This window comes from Euprymna scolopes, chromosome 23 (genome assembly GCF_053919585.1).
Source record: "Euprymna scolopes isolate OS-2025 chromosome 23, ASM5391958v1, whole genome shotgun sequence".
NCBI lineage: Eukaryota > Metazoa > Mollusca > Cephalopoda > Sepiida > Sepiolidae > Euprymna > Euprymna scolopes.
Genome location: NC_136504.1, coordinates 49,696,456 through 49,711,455, shown reverse-complemented (window position 1 = coordinate 49,711,455; position 15,000 = coordinate 49,696,456). Strand labels below are relative to the sequence as shown.

The window sequence follows — 15,000 nt, the reverse complement described above, 5'->3', positions numbered from 1 at the left end:
CAACGTATTATAAACACCCTAACCTCCCCGTGTTAAAAAAAAAATCCCCTTCCATAAACCTCAAAAGTCGTTCTTAATATGGGGAGGTTGGGGGTGTTCATTCCGAAAGCCGTTTTAACATGGGGAAGTTAGGGTGTTTATAATATGCTGGGGCGAGTCGTAAAATTAACGAAGTTGCTATCTATTATTTATTGCAAAAATTGCTTGAAATTTATTTATTTGACAAAAAAAATTACATTTTGGTACTCCTTGGGCGTTGAATTCCATGGCGACCAGCAGAAAAAAATAGTAGTCGCTCCCCACCCCACCCCGTACGTAACATATTTTATTTACTGACGTTGCCGTAACTAAACGATTATTTGTCACATTTACAAACATTTATTTATTTATTATTTTATTTATTTATTTTGAAAAAAAGTTTTACTTTTTATGAATATTAAAAGAAAAATGGGTACTCATGCAGAGAGTGATCCATGCTGTTGTAATAACGTTATTATTTAAAAGGCCATTCTTAACATGGGGAGGGTGTTTTGTACCTATTCTGTACTTTAACCTTGCAATTGAATGAAAAAAAACAGGATTTAAAAAATAGCGCGGATCACTCTCTGCATTAGCACCGAAAAATGTTACTAAACATTTATTAATAATTTCTCACTTTTACAAACATTTGATTTTAAATTTCTTTTTAAATTACGACTTTTATCGACTTTTTTTTTTAATATCCCGCTCAAATGGTGTTTATTCCGAAATCTGTTGTTAATATGGAGAGGCTGGGGGTGTTTATTCTGAAAGCCGTTCTTAACATTTGTAGAGGTGGACCTAATGTAAAAAAATAAATAAATAAATAATTTTAAAAATAAAACTAAATCATTTACTGATAACTTCTCACTTTTAAAAATATTTTTGTAATTTACATGCGCGGATGAACAAATTGTTGAATAGTGCGAAAACAAAACGTTTTTGTAATAAACTTCGGGATAATTTTTTGGGTAAATATTTACATTTAGGTCCACCTCCACAATTTTCTTTTTTAAATGACGACTTTTATTGATAAATAAATTTACTTCTCCGCAACTTTTATTGATAAATAAATCTACTTCTCTGCCACGGGCACTGAACCCCTCCTTTTTTTAATAGTATTTTCGGGTGGGTATGCTGACAACACATATCAGTTAAATTTTGCAAATAGCACCTCCCCCCTCTAAAAGTGGCGTTTATTCCGGAAGCTGTTCTTAAGATGAGGAGGTTGGGGGTGGTTATAAGGCGGACCTAATCGAAAAAAAAAAAAAAAAAAAAAAAAACAAGTTTTTTATGCGCACATAAGCAACTATTTTTTTATTAACTTTTTTTTTTACTTTTTTATTTAAAAATTAGTAAATTTCAATGAATAGAATAATAAATCATTTATCATTAATATGTTTTCATTACAACAATAATGAACCAATTTAAATCTTCCGGCATGCGTTTAAGGGTTACGAAATTATCAATAAATCGTTTAGTTACTAAGCCAACGTCAGTAAATAAAAAAATGTTACGTGCGCATGCATTAGCTTTGACTAGGGGGGGCTAAGGGAGCGACCATTAAATAATTATGCTGGTCGCCATAGAACTCAACGCCCAATGAGTACCTAAAGTGGCACATGCATATGTTCTCGTGTGTTTTTTTTTAAATAGTATTTTCATGTTAAATTCAAATTTTACAATATGTTTTTTCTTTTATTAATTTGTTAAATGAAAGTACAGATAACCCGGTCGGTTTCTAATGTGAGGAAAATCTAGCTCCCCCCCCCAAAAAAAAAGGGGTACTCTGGATAATAACAAAACATTAAAATTGCCTCAGTCTCGAAAAATGTTTTCTCTACTGAACGAGGAAAAAAACGGTGAAGTGTAGTTCACCTTCTGTTTCTCTCCCCTCTCTCTTCCTCTCTTAATATCTCTCTCTATCCATCTCTCCCTTTCCCTCTCTCAATCTATCTTTCTCTCTATATCACCCTCTCCACCTCTCTTTGAGCCCCTTTCTCTATCTCTCTGCTTTCCTCTGTCTCATCCCTCTCTGTTTCTAACTCTCCCCCTCTCTCTGTTTATCTATCAATCCCTTTATCTCTCTATCGCCTTCTCTTCCTCTATTGTCCTCTCACTTTCTCTTTTCTATCTATATATCTTCCTCTCTATCTGTCCATCTCTAATCCCTCATCCTATTTTAGTCTCCTTAATTAATTACAGTGAATAACATCGTATTTTAGTCACCTAATTTACTGACTGTGAGAATAGAAGTTATTTGGAAATAAAATCCTATTTTAGTCACCTAATTTACTGACTGTGAGAATAGAAGTTATTTGGAAATTACTGCTACCTTGAACAGCACCAGAAGTAACTGGTAAAACCTTTCTAATTAAATTGATTTTGGCAGCCATTTGGTAACAAAATGACATAGCCTTAGCCCTTGTTGCATGAGGAATATCTGCGACCTTGCTGCCAAGTAGAAGAATTATTTATTCTACTTTAAAACATTCAATTTTTCAAAAATCTCATGTTCGACATCTCCAAAACATCCAATATGGGGAAAAATATTGCAGAAATGCAAACTTATTGTTTAGGATGAATGCACAATGGTACGCAAAAAATCACTTGAAGCTCTTGGTCGATCCTTGCAATATCTGCCTGGCAATGTTAGACCATTTGGGAATGCAGTAATATTGCTTGCAGGAGATTTCAGACAAATGTTACCTGTTATTCTTCAATCAACACCAGCAGATGAAATAAATGCTTGCCTCAAATACTCTACTTTTTTGTTCCATGTGAAGACATTAAACTTAACTCAAAATATGCATGTCCAGTTGCAGACTGTTCAATCCGCACAAAAACTTTTGCATCACTTGTGGGAAATTGGGTACGAAAAAGTGCCAGCTGATCAGAGTTAAGGGCAAAATTCTTTGACTTTTAACTTCTGTAATTTCTGTAATTTTATTTCATCAAAAGAATAGTTAGTTTAAAAGGTTTTTGCAGATATTCAAATTATAAGAATTCCATGTGACTGAGTGAATGAGCTATTCTTGCAGGTCAATACAAAGATGCCCATGAACTTAACGCTATTATTCAATGTAAAATTCCAAGTGAGGTAGTCAAATACAAATCCATCGACACTGTTGTGAAAGCAGATAAAGTGGTTAATTATCCAACAGTTATATTTTCCAGGGATGCCACCGCATGTATTGCAACTGAAATTTGGTGTACTAATTATCATGTTGTGAAATATAAACCAATCCAAGCTTTGCAATGGCACATAGCTTGCAGTAAAAAAAAATTAACAAACAATATCATAGAAACAACAATCTTAACAGGACCTTTCACAGATGAATATATCTTCATTCCATGCATTCCTATGATTCCACCGGATACATCATTACACTTTAGGAAATTGAACTTTCCAATTTTATTGTCATTTGCAATAACCATCAACAAAGCACAGGGAACAATCTTTACAATTGTGGGCCTTACAGTTACACACTGACTGTTTTTTCATATGGACAATTTATGTTACGTATTCAAGAGTCACCAAACCGAAAAATCTCTATATCAGCTAAGAAAATGGAACAACAAAAACTGTGTACCCATGCAAAATGGAAATTTAAACCTATAAGAAACATGCTTTTTCTCATTTTGGAACTTTTTCCATTGCGCCAATTTGAGCCACAGCAACAGCAACGCGTGGCAGGGTACAGCTAGTATATATATATATATATATATATATATATATATATATATGTATACATATATATATATATATTGATCGATAACAAATACTCAAAATGGAATATGCTCAGACGAACTCCAAATAAATATATCCCACTAACCCGACAAGCAGCAGAATTTCAACTTTACACTGTAGAGATCCCTAAATGCAAAAAAAAAGCCTTCTACTCAAATAATTTATTTCCCTGGACTGCCAGATTTGGAGTTTCCTGTTGAGTTCCTGACTACTGACGTGCAGAAGTCCAAGTGGAATGTTGGCAGACATCTCGCAGCTCGACTCACTACATAGTATCTCTACAAATTTAGCGACAAAATCAAAACCGACAAAATCAATCAGAAAAAGAAACTTTATTCGTTTGTTCTTTGTCTTATAATCAAAAAAAGACAGATGATTCCATTTGATTATTCGATAGAAATTAATTCCAGGTCCTTAGGAAATATTTAAGTAGTTGATGTGGTCTCTATAACAACTACTATAGCTGCTATACATTGCTGAGGAGTAATGTATAAAAATTATCCGATATTTGCTCTATGTAAATGTATAGAATTATCTATACCCATACACTGTAGAGATCCCTAAATGCCGGAAAGCCTTCTACTTCTTTCCTCGTTTTGTCAAATTTGGAATTCTCTGCTAGGTTCCTGACAGTGTAATGTGAACAGACATCTTACAGCTCAACCCCTTAAATATTATCTATGCAACTGTGGCGATAAAATCAAAATGAGATCAAATAAAAAGGCGACAAAATTAATCAGAAAAAAAAACTAATGTGTGTGTAAGGGAGGGGGGGGTAAAGTGAAGAATAAGCGAAGTAATAACTCTGTATTAATATTAAAACAAAAACGATGTTAAATTTCTTTTTAAAAAAATCGGCAAAACCAAAACAAAAAGAAAACAGCGGACAAAAAAAACAAAAAGCAAAAATCATGGAAAAACTTGTTCGGTTAATTCCAGTTTTTTAAGCAACTACAAAGTAACCCTTCGATTTGGTTAATTCCACTTTTTTTAACCAACTACGAAGTAAAGAAAACTCAAATCGGTGTTCCTTGCGAACGATCCCACAACGGTGGTAAGTGGTGGCGGGGAAAGGAGGCATTTAGTCGAGAGAAAAGATTTTACCACTTCCACTGATTGTAACCGATTTTGACCGTGAACTCTCAGCAGAAAAAATATGGGAATCTACGATTATCGAGGAAGTAGAGAGGTAATAGGCCACTTCAGATATTGTGCTGCAATTTGTGCATATTACATTTGCATAAAATGTCTTGATTTTTAATCCTATTAAGGTCAAATCAAAGGGGAAAAATGAGTTCATTTTATATATATATATATATATATATAGAATAGAAGAAGAAGAAGATAGAGAAGAGATTAGCAGGTCGTATGGTGCTGCCCAGTCGTAAAATACACTTAAATATGATTGTTTTAATTCATGCAGAGTTCATATTTATTATCATTGAGCCAATTCTCTATTATCGTATGGTAGTGATTTCAAAAGCTAAAGAAATATAACTATTATGTCCACAGAATCGAAACCGAAACGTTTGCCCCACTAGCAGTATTCGTTACAGTATGACCTAAGGGCATGTCGATATTAAACCCTTAAGAATTAACGTAGTTAAACTTACAAATGTGTATTTGTGAATGCATGGAGGATATAAATTAAGTCAACTTGCATTTACCAAGTCCCAATTTTTCAATTTGACTCATTAACAGGTGCTTTTTCTAACTAAAAACCAAATCGAATTTGTTCCAAAGGTCCAACTATCCCATATGTCCAGTTTCAAATTTGTAGACCAAATATTGATAGAGTAGTTTGGTGAAGACCGTTCTGCACATACAGAGACAATGGGGTGAATGACGATTTCGGACTTGTGGCGTTCTCTGTCTCAATTTTGAGACTGTCCTTCCCTCATGGGGAAGTCTTGTTTAACCCATCTTGTATCTTTGTCGTCTCAAATCCAACTCTTTAAATTTAACTCGGCTTATTCAAACCAAAACTCTTGGACACCTCAGAGCCGGTCCCCGTTTGCATAGTTTTCGGTGCAACTTGAACGGTAACCCAAATTTGATGCCTATCACAACATTGACCTTTGACCCTTTCTGCAACTGCACGTTCGCTCACGTATTACTTTAAGTAATATCTATCAGGATTTTTCATCTGAATTCTATCAGTGTCCCTATCTCACATATATATATAACGGAATAAAATTATGTTGAAAAATAAACATTTTCAATTGTAAAGCCGAGATTAAAAAAGCTCTACCTGGTTAAGAGGAGCAAACAATAGAATAACTTAAGAAGATAAAGAATAAAGTTACATAGGAACTTTATTACATTATCAAATTACTAAGGATTACAGAAAGCGGACTATGGGAGAAACCATAGCCCAAAGAAGTTTTTTTTTCACTTGGGAGTCATTACTTATCAAGGCACGAAAGCCACTCGAGGATAAGGATTAATGAATGTAAGGTGCCAGTTTAATAATCGTTAATGGTGTAAATTGGGTAGAATTTACTTATTTAAAGAGACGGCTCCACAAGATCTTATTTACATTGGATTTGAAGGCTACCATGTTGTATTCAATCAGGAAGCAGCCCATCAGAGCAGGGTTTCCAAAGATGGGAGTTCTGAAAAAGAGGCTTTGTTCATGAAATCTGTGTTTAGATTTCGACACAAGTAGAGAGTGGGGAAATCGTATACAGTGGTTGTAGCCAGTCGTGTTTTTGTCAAAGTTATGCAAGGCGAAGACTATAGATTGGAGTTAAAAAATGAAAAAATAGATTGGATTCAAAAAATGAAAATTTCTCCTTTATTCCTCTTTCTGTAACCGTTTTTGACTTGATAATGTAATAAAGTTCTCATATTACTTTACTTGTTATCTTTTTACCTTCTATATATAAAAATTTCGAGTGTGTGTGTGTGTGTGTGTGTGTGTGTGTGTGTGTGTGTGTGTGTGTGTCTTTGTGTACAACTCTCCTACAACCAACACCACTGGACCGATCATGACCAAACCAGGCATGATGATTGCCCCTCACTTATCGAAGATGCACACATTTTTCAAGGTTACGGTCAAAGGTCGAGGTCATAATCTATATATATATATATATATATATATATATATATACTCTCCTACAGCCAACACCACTGGACCGATCATGACCAAACCTGACATGATGATGGACCCTCACCATTTTCCAAGGTCAAGATCAAATTGTTAGGGTTGGGATTTGCTGTACGCTCGGCTACCCACGAAGTAAATTCCCGTGCAAAGCGCAGCTATCTTTGCTAGTATTATAGGTTTATTATATATGTATAATAGCAGTAATCTATTATATATACTAGCTGGACGCCCGGCGTTGCCCGGTCATACAATGCACTTAAACATATTTTAATTTATGCAGATTGTGTATGTATTATTATAGAATCAATCCTCTATTGATTATTATGCAGTGGATCTCTTATATCCAGGTTCCACGGATATAAGAGAGATTTTTCTTCTGGTCCAAATTAGAGCTTGTGTTAATGTATAGTGTAACTCGGATATAAGAACACTTGGACTAATAGGACCCTGATATAAGAGCGCTGCCTGCCTACGAAGTCTCTTATATCCGGGTTGCACTGTATTTTATGAAGAATAATTTACCGTAGGACTAATTCGGACAAAAATATATTAAATGATAATGTCGTTCATAAATTCCTTTTGTGTTTGTTTACAATATCATGTCAGCTGATATTGGGGCTGTACGATGAATGCCCTGGAAAATGTAATTTAAAATATTCCCCTGTAAAAATTATTTTTTATCTATAAGAACTATTTTACGATCGAATTTTTTCGATTTTCGATACTTGTCGGGGAATTTCTGTAAAAATAAAACATATCTAAGAACACTGCCAGACATATAAATTAGCTTTGTGTGAAATTTTTGGGCTCAGCTGTTTTGGAATCTATGAGGAAGAAACTTACATACATAAGTCTATTTTTATATAATAGTGTTAAAAGGTGTATGACGCTTAACTATTTATGTGTTTATTAAACTTTTTGTTAACGGGCCGTGACTCGTCTAGTCTTTGTTTGTGAGTGTGTGATAGAACATAGAATATAAGAACATGACGGCATGTATGGTGCGGGAGGGTTACTTGGTTGAGGAACGTTTTGGGAACGCAACCAGCTCCCCGGGGAATAAATGATATCCAACGATATCTAACGATAAGCACGTGTTGGAAACATCAACAAAAACGGGTTGATATGTCGTCGGCTATAACTGTCTGGCATGTTCCCATCGTTGCTTCTTGCGTGTTTATTGTGTCGTTACAGGCAGCTTTCTGTTGTCGGCATTAATGGCATGCTGAAATCGAAGACTTGTAGAAAAATAGCGAACAAGTGCATTTTTTATAAAAATATATATAATTTATTTAACAATAACCCATTGCGTGCACACCAAAAAAAACTATGTCCTTCGCGTATAGGGTGCAAGCCTCAACTGTTTTTACAACAATTAAATTATATTTCAATTTACTCTTTCAATGAAGAAAAAGAGAGAGAAAGGGAGTGAATCAGAGAAAAAGAGAAAGGAAGAGAGAGAGAGAGTGAGAGAATGAGAGAGAGAAAGAAATAGTCGTTTCACGCAATGTTTTATTTTTCAACTTCAGATATCCGCGTGTAAGTCTGACCTTTCTTGAATGATTCTGACACCGCTAAAAGTTTCATAACACCTGTCATTCAAACCCAAGCGACATGCTCTAACCTTTAAAAAAATGTGTCCCCACCGAAATGTGTGTGTGTTTGCCGCCACATAAGTGCAGGCCAAGTTAAATACAAGGTTTATTAATGTAGAAGCCCCCAGCTCCCAAAAAAGGGGCTAACCATTGTGCCACACGTTACATTATATAACATGAACGGCACCTATGTAAACCGGTGTATACGTTTCGTGTTTGTTTGTGACATGTCCTAAATGTGTCTATCAGTGATTCTTCATTTTCTGAACCCATTGTTATGTTTCGTGATCATCTAATTTTCATACGTGTGCGTGTGGATGTCACATATGTGTATCTTCAACATACCTTTATCTTCTCTGCTCACTGAACCTGGTCCATCTTAACTGCATCTTTTTCTTGGAGGGGGCTGGAACCTTTTGGACGAAACACATTGACTCCAAGACGATGATTGGTTTTCATTTTCCAGGATGTCGAACAGATGAAAATGGAAAGTGAGTTTCTTTGCTCTTGATCTTAAGTCTACATTGAGAGACACGTCACTTCCTCCCAAGAGGGAAGGAGAGACAATCGTAAAGCCCAACCGTTCTGCTTCCACCCCAAGTTTCAACTCCCCTGATCTCCAGCTAACCCGCTCACGTGACTCATACGTAACATAAACGTAGATCCGATCAGCTGACTAGACCTTCTGGTAAACTTGTCTATTATCTAGCTTTGTTATATTTTGACAGTTTCTATAAATATTCTTCATATTCATCTCCCGTCCATCTCTCCAGTTAGATAGATAGATAGATAGATAGATAGATAGATAGATAGATATAAGATAATTTATTCTGTTCTACCTATTTCATAACAGGCATGTTCCTGCTGCTCCTCCTGGGAGATTCGCCAACGCCTTGGGAGGGGGGCTGGGTTCTGCTAAAAATAAACGCTTCCAAACAGACATAAGATGCTATATGTTTTTATATAGATATTCTTTATTCATTCACAGCAGAACTGGAGTGAATGACGATCTCGGACTTGTGGCGTTCTCTGTCTCCATTATGGGGAAACTGTCGCTCCATTATGGGGAAACTTGTTTAACCCATCTTGTATCATTGGCGTCTCAAATCCAATTCTGTAAATTTAACTCGGCTTATTCAAACTGGAACCCTTGACCCGTCAGATCCGATCCCTATTTGGATACTTTCCGGTGCAACTTGATTGGTCACCCAAGTGCTAATATTATATTTATTTCAGTTTTTAATCTTTATTTTTATTTCATTGTTTTATTAATTGTGTAAATGGTTTTCTCGTGGAAAAGTTGTACCGAATCTATCTGGCAAGTTTCTTTGGAATATATATTTTATTTTATTTATTTATTTATTTTTATTTCATCATAGATTTTTCTTGTCCATAAATGTTTATATTTTCCAAGTTGATAGCATAACAGATTTTGCAATTGTTTTCATTTTCAGTTGGTGAGAGGGGAATCTTTCACCTACCCCCTTTTAAACACCCCAAATGGACTTTTATTAAGTACAATACTTAATTTTTTTATGGAGAGTAGACAATGCATTATGGACGCGTTATCGTCAGCTCCCATTACTCTCGCTTCTCTTTATTTGTCCCTCAGTCCTCATTTTTAATGGGTGATTTTTCTGACAAAGGGAGAAGAAAAAGCTGTTTTCTAGGTTGGCAGTATTTTGCGTGAACAGCCGCTAGGAATGTCAGAAAATTTCTGTTTCTATGTCTATCCTTGTAGTCATGTCACTAGTAAGGGTGCTGGAGGTAAACGTTTTATCTAGGCTGACATTATCCGCCTGATAGTTAGGGACATGAACCTTTGATTAACCACTAAGGAGGCTGTCCTATCAGCAGGTGCAAAGTACTGGGGCTGCTGTATTGTCATTTGGTGAATGGATTCTGGACCATGCAGTAGCTTCTGGTGGGGCCTCTCGATGCCATTTTAGTGGGTAATTGTTACGGCTTTACCTTTTCATGTGCTACAAAAAATTCTTCATTTCTATTTTTCTATTACTTTCCCTCTCTTCCCTGCTTCAGTCGTTTCAAATCCCAAAACACCATCATGAAAATCTCAATAAAAAACACGATTAAACCCGGTTCTCCAACTTCTAACGTAGACCCCCACTACCAGGTCTCCTTCTCTAACATCAGGGGTCTATGTTCTAACCTTCTAGAGGTTGAAACCCAATTACAAGAGACTAAACCAGATATATTATTTCTAAGTGAAATTGGCATTGGACAGACCATTTCCCTAGATGAGTTCGTAATTAAAGGATACTCTAATTTAACTTCCAAATCTGACCCCCAAGATCACCATGGGCATGGAATATGTGCCTATATAAAAGATGGCTTTCCATGTGGTAGAGACATCGCCAGAGAAAATCCTAACTTACCCTTTATGTGCTTCTGGGTTGCACTAGTTCAAACTACTGCATTTATATTTCCTCTCTATTACCCCCACAACAGCGGAGTTACTATCTTTAAAAGCATATCTGAGAAAATTGACCACGCCCTATCTGCTTATCATTCAGCTAATATTCATGTCTGTGGAGACTTCAATGTTCCCAATGTGTAATAGTTAACTCACTCAAACAAGACCGATGATGAGGGGAGGTTCTGTTATGATTTCTCCATTGCTTATGACCTCACTCAGATTGTTCACGAACCCACCCGTGTTCCTGATACTGACGGCCAGTATGCAAGTCTCCTAGACCTTTTTCTCACAAATTGCCCTGAACTGTGTTCATCTTCTGTTCTGTCTCCATTTGGATCTTCCGGCCACTCAGTTGTATCAATTAAGATAAAAATGAAATGTAATGTCCCCAGATGTACCTCTCCATCGTACAATATATCGATACTCTATGGCTGACTGGGATAACTTTCGCACATTTATATCAGATCTACCTCTGTGTTTCATGTTTAAAAAGGATGTGTCCTCTATAGTATCAGACCTGACGGAATAGTTAATTGTAGGTATAGACCGTTTCATACCCTCGAAAAAATTCCAGCAAAAACCTAACAGCCAGCCGTGGTTCTCTCAGGAATGTGCTGCTCCATTGCACATAGAAATCACTTACTCTATTGCTTCCAACGTAATAGATGTACTGAGACTAAAGCCACTTTCAGAACTGGCAGTAACCACTGCAAAAAAAGTAATAAGAAAGCAAAGGTTGTATGCTCAATCCGTCAAGTCCAAAGTAGCTGAGCAGCGGCTTGGTTCCCACCAGTTTTGGCAAATAGCAAACAGAATCCTGAACAGAAGCGTGTGCTCTATCCCAACTCTCATAAATGGACCTGGGGTAATCTCGTCAGCATCAGACAAAGCCAAACTCTTTGCCTAGAACTTTGCAGCTAATTCTAACCTTTGCGACCAATACTGTCAACCCCCAATATTTCCTCCTGTATCAGAAAACATGCTATGTGCTATACAAATATCTGTACATGATGTTGCCAAGCTAATCAAAAACCTTGATTCCAGTAAAGCAACCGGTCCTGACGGTATTCCAATTATAGTACTAAAAAAACTTCAATCAGAACTAGCGCCCATACTTACAAAACTGTTTAAACGTTGTCTTAAGGAGAATTGCTTCCTGTCACCCTGGAAAATCTCATCAGTATGCCCTGTATTTAAGAATTCAGGTGATCGCTCATCTCCCTCACAGTACAGGCCAATAAGTCTCCTGTGCGTCATGAGTAAGTTGCAGGAATCTGTGTTAAATAGAGAAGTAATCAACCATCTTAGCAAAAATAACCTTCTTACTGACACGCAATATGGTTTCTGTTCTGCTAGATCTACAGCAGATGTGCTTACAGTTATATCTCATAGGATATACATCGACTCTCGACGGAGGCTACCTTTCTAGGGCAATTGCTCTTGACATATCAAAGGTCTTTGATAGAGTATGGCATAAAGGTTTACTTCACAAGTTCTCCAGCTACGGCATAGCTGGAAATGTCTTCTCAATTATTAAATCATTTCTCTCTGATAGGTTCATAAGGTTCATAAGAGTAGTGGTTGAGTGGCAGAAATCAGAAGCTCTTAGTATTAATGCTGGAATCCCTCAGGGGTCCATCCTGGGCCCAACTCTCTTCCTGATCTATATTAATGATCTTCCAAATCACATCCTTACATCATTTGTAGACATCTATGCTGATGACACTACTATCTATGTTAGCACATCTAAGACCGTAAACAGCCAAGTTCTCTCTGATTCCTCTCCTCTGATCTTAAGTAAGTGGTACAATGGGGAAATAGGTGGCTGGTTACTTTTAATGCATCTAAAACCAAGCTTTTATCTTTACATCATCAACGCTCTGATCCACATCTGGCATCAATTGAAATGAATGGCTCTCGTCTTGGGGAGGCCTCGTGTTTTGACAAGCTTCTGGGTTTGACCTTTACTCCTAATCTTAAATGGAACACATACATTAAATCTGTTGCCAAGGCCGCTGGAAAAATGGTGGGATCCTTCTATTGATCCAGTAGACATCTCACTGCTGATGCAATTCTCTATCTATATAAGAGCCAGATACGTCCAAAGATGGAGTACTGTTGCCACATTTGGGCAGGAGCAACTAGAAAGGGCTTATCCTGCCTTGATAGAGTTCAAAATAGACTTCGTAGCCTTGTGGGGGATGTCCTTTTCTCTTCCCTGCAACCTCTTTCTCGCAGAAGAGATGTTGCGAGTTTGTTTCTGCTTTATCATTATTTTCATGGCAGGTACTCGGCTGAGCTCCATTCTATGGTCCCCCCCCTCGCCAAACTTTCACAAGAAACACCCATCTAGCAGAAAACACTATCACTAGTTTTCCCCACTCTTTATCTGTGCCTAAACCTAAGCGTAGATTCCATGAGCAAAGCTTCTTTGTTAGAACTGCACGCCTATGGAATTGTCTTCCGTTTTTCTGCTTTCCAGCTGACTACAATATGGTTGTCTTCAAGTCTAACGTAAACAAGTTTTTGATGTGCCGTTCCATATAAGTCAATAAATTTACTGAATCTCCATTACTTAACGGTTACTATATTGTCCAATTTCTACTGCACACTCTTTAACCCTTATCCTCGAGTGGCCTCAATGCCTTGATAAGTGGTGATGCCTATGTAAAAAACGAAAAAAAAACACAAAATAGTTTGATACCTTTCAGTTGGTTGATTAAAGGTCACACAAGTTTATTTAATCTTCTGTGGTATTATCACATACTATCACCATTTGTATCTCTCTCTCTCTCTCTCTCTCTCTCTCTCTCTCTCTCTCTCTCTCTCTCTCTCTCTCTCTCTCTCTCAATTTTTATGCGTGCTATTAACTAATTGCACCTTTTCGTTTTTTTCTTTTTTATTTTCAGATAAACTTCGGAACAAAACAACAGAAAAATCACTATGGATGAAGATGGATCTATAAAAATAAATATAAAAAGTGTTACTTGTAATCATTTAATTCTACTTTAATTAAGGCTATATATAAATATATATATATATATATATATAATTATTCCACAGTCAAGCAACGTGTTCACAATGGTTATGACAGCAGCCTACAACGTGTTCACAATGGTTATGACAGCAGCCCACAAGCACTATGACAGCCAACAAGTAAACAAATTTATTTTCATTGAAAGAAATGTATGGGCAAGAAATCGGAAGTCTAAAACTAGTCTTGGACTTCGGCTTCTTGGCTGCCATCGCTCTTGTGAGCTGCGACTTTGCTTAAATGTGAAAATAATTATGTAACATCTCTCACATTCCGAAAATATATATATGCATATATATATATATATATATATATATATATATAATCTTCTCTAAAAGAAAATCATATATATATATATATATATATATAATTTTATTTTATTTATAAAAAATGCATGCGTAACATGTCTAATTACGTGTCGTTGGTTTCACCATCGATTTTTCAATTCTTATTGCTAGTGTTCAATAAATATAAGCATGATTTAATGTTATTGATTGTTTTTATTTCCGATCTTAACTTACTTTTCATGTTTAATTGCGTCGCTTAAATGTTTTGCTTCATGTTTTAATATTATTTGCCAAAAAAAAGGTTTTATTTTATTTCAAAACTAGCGGGGGTACCCGGCGTTGCCCGAGTGTTTGTTTCCGGGACGGGGGGGGGAGTTTTAAAAAATGTTATGGTAGGTAAGTAGGAAGGATCAAACCCGGAGTCATGAGTAAAAGTAGGAAAATAAAGTGTGAAAAAAAAAAAAAAACATCTGCAACGTTAACAGTTCGGCCACCAAGAAAAGTCCATTCCAGTTGTTTAGGAAAAAAAAAAAAAAAAAACGACTACGGTAGGTCGGCGCGAACGTGAAAATATAATGTGAATTGTCCAGCATGCTAACCACTACGCCACAGAGTACTGCAGCTTAGTTTAGTGATTTTAAATAACTTCACATGAAAGAACTACGAAGCCAAACCGGTGTTCTCTTCTCAACTGTTCCTTGTGAACGATCCCCAAACGGTGTTAAGTGGTGGTAGGGGGAGGAGGAATTTATTAGAGAGAAAATATTTT

At 36.3% G+C, this 15,000-nt stretch overlaps 1 protein-coding gene across 1 annotated transcript in view; it reads left to right on the top strand.

The window, feature by feature from the left end:
• The window catches only part of LOC145245612 (uncharacterized), a 185,071-nt gene extending 170,648 nt beyond the window's left edge, over positions 1–14,423 (top strand). The window contains exon 37 of the mRNA XM_080107182.1: positions 13,820–14,423. Within this exon, the coding sequence (XP_079963308.1) occupies positions 13,820–13,861 (42 nt within the window). The 3' untranslated portion in view covers positions 13,862–14,423. The remainder of the gene's footprint in view (positions 1–13,819) is intronic.
• The last annotated feature ends 577 nt before the right edge of the window (positions 14,424–15,000 follow it).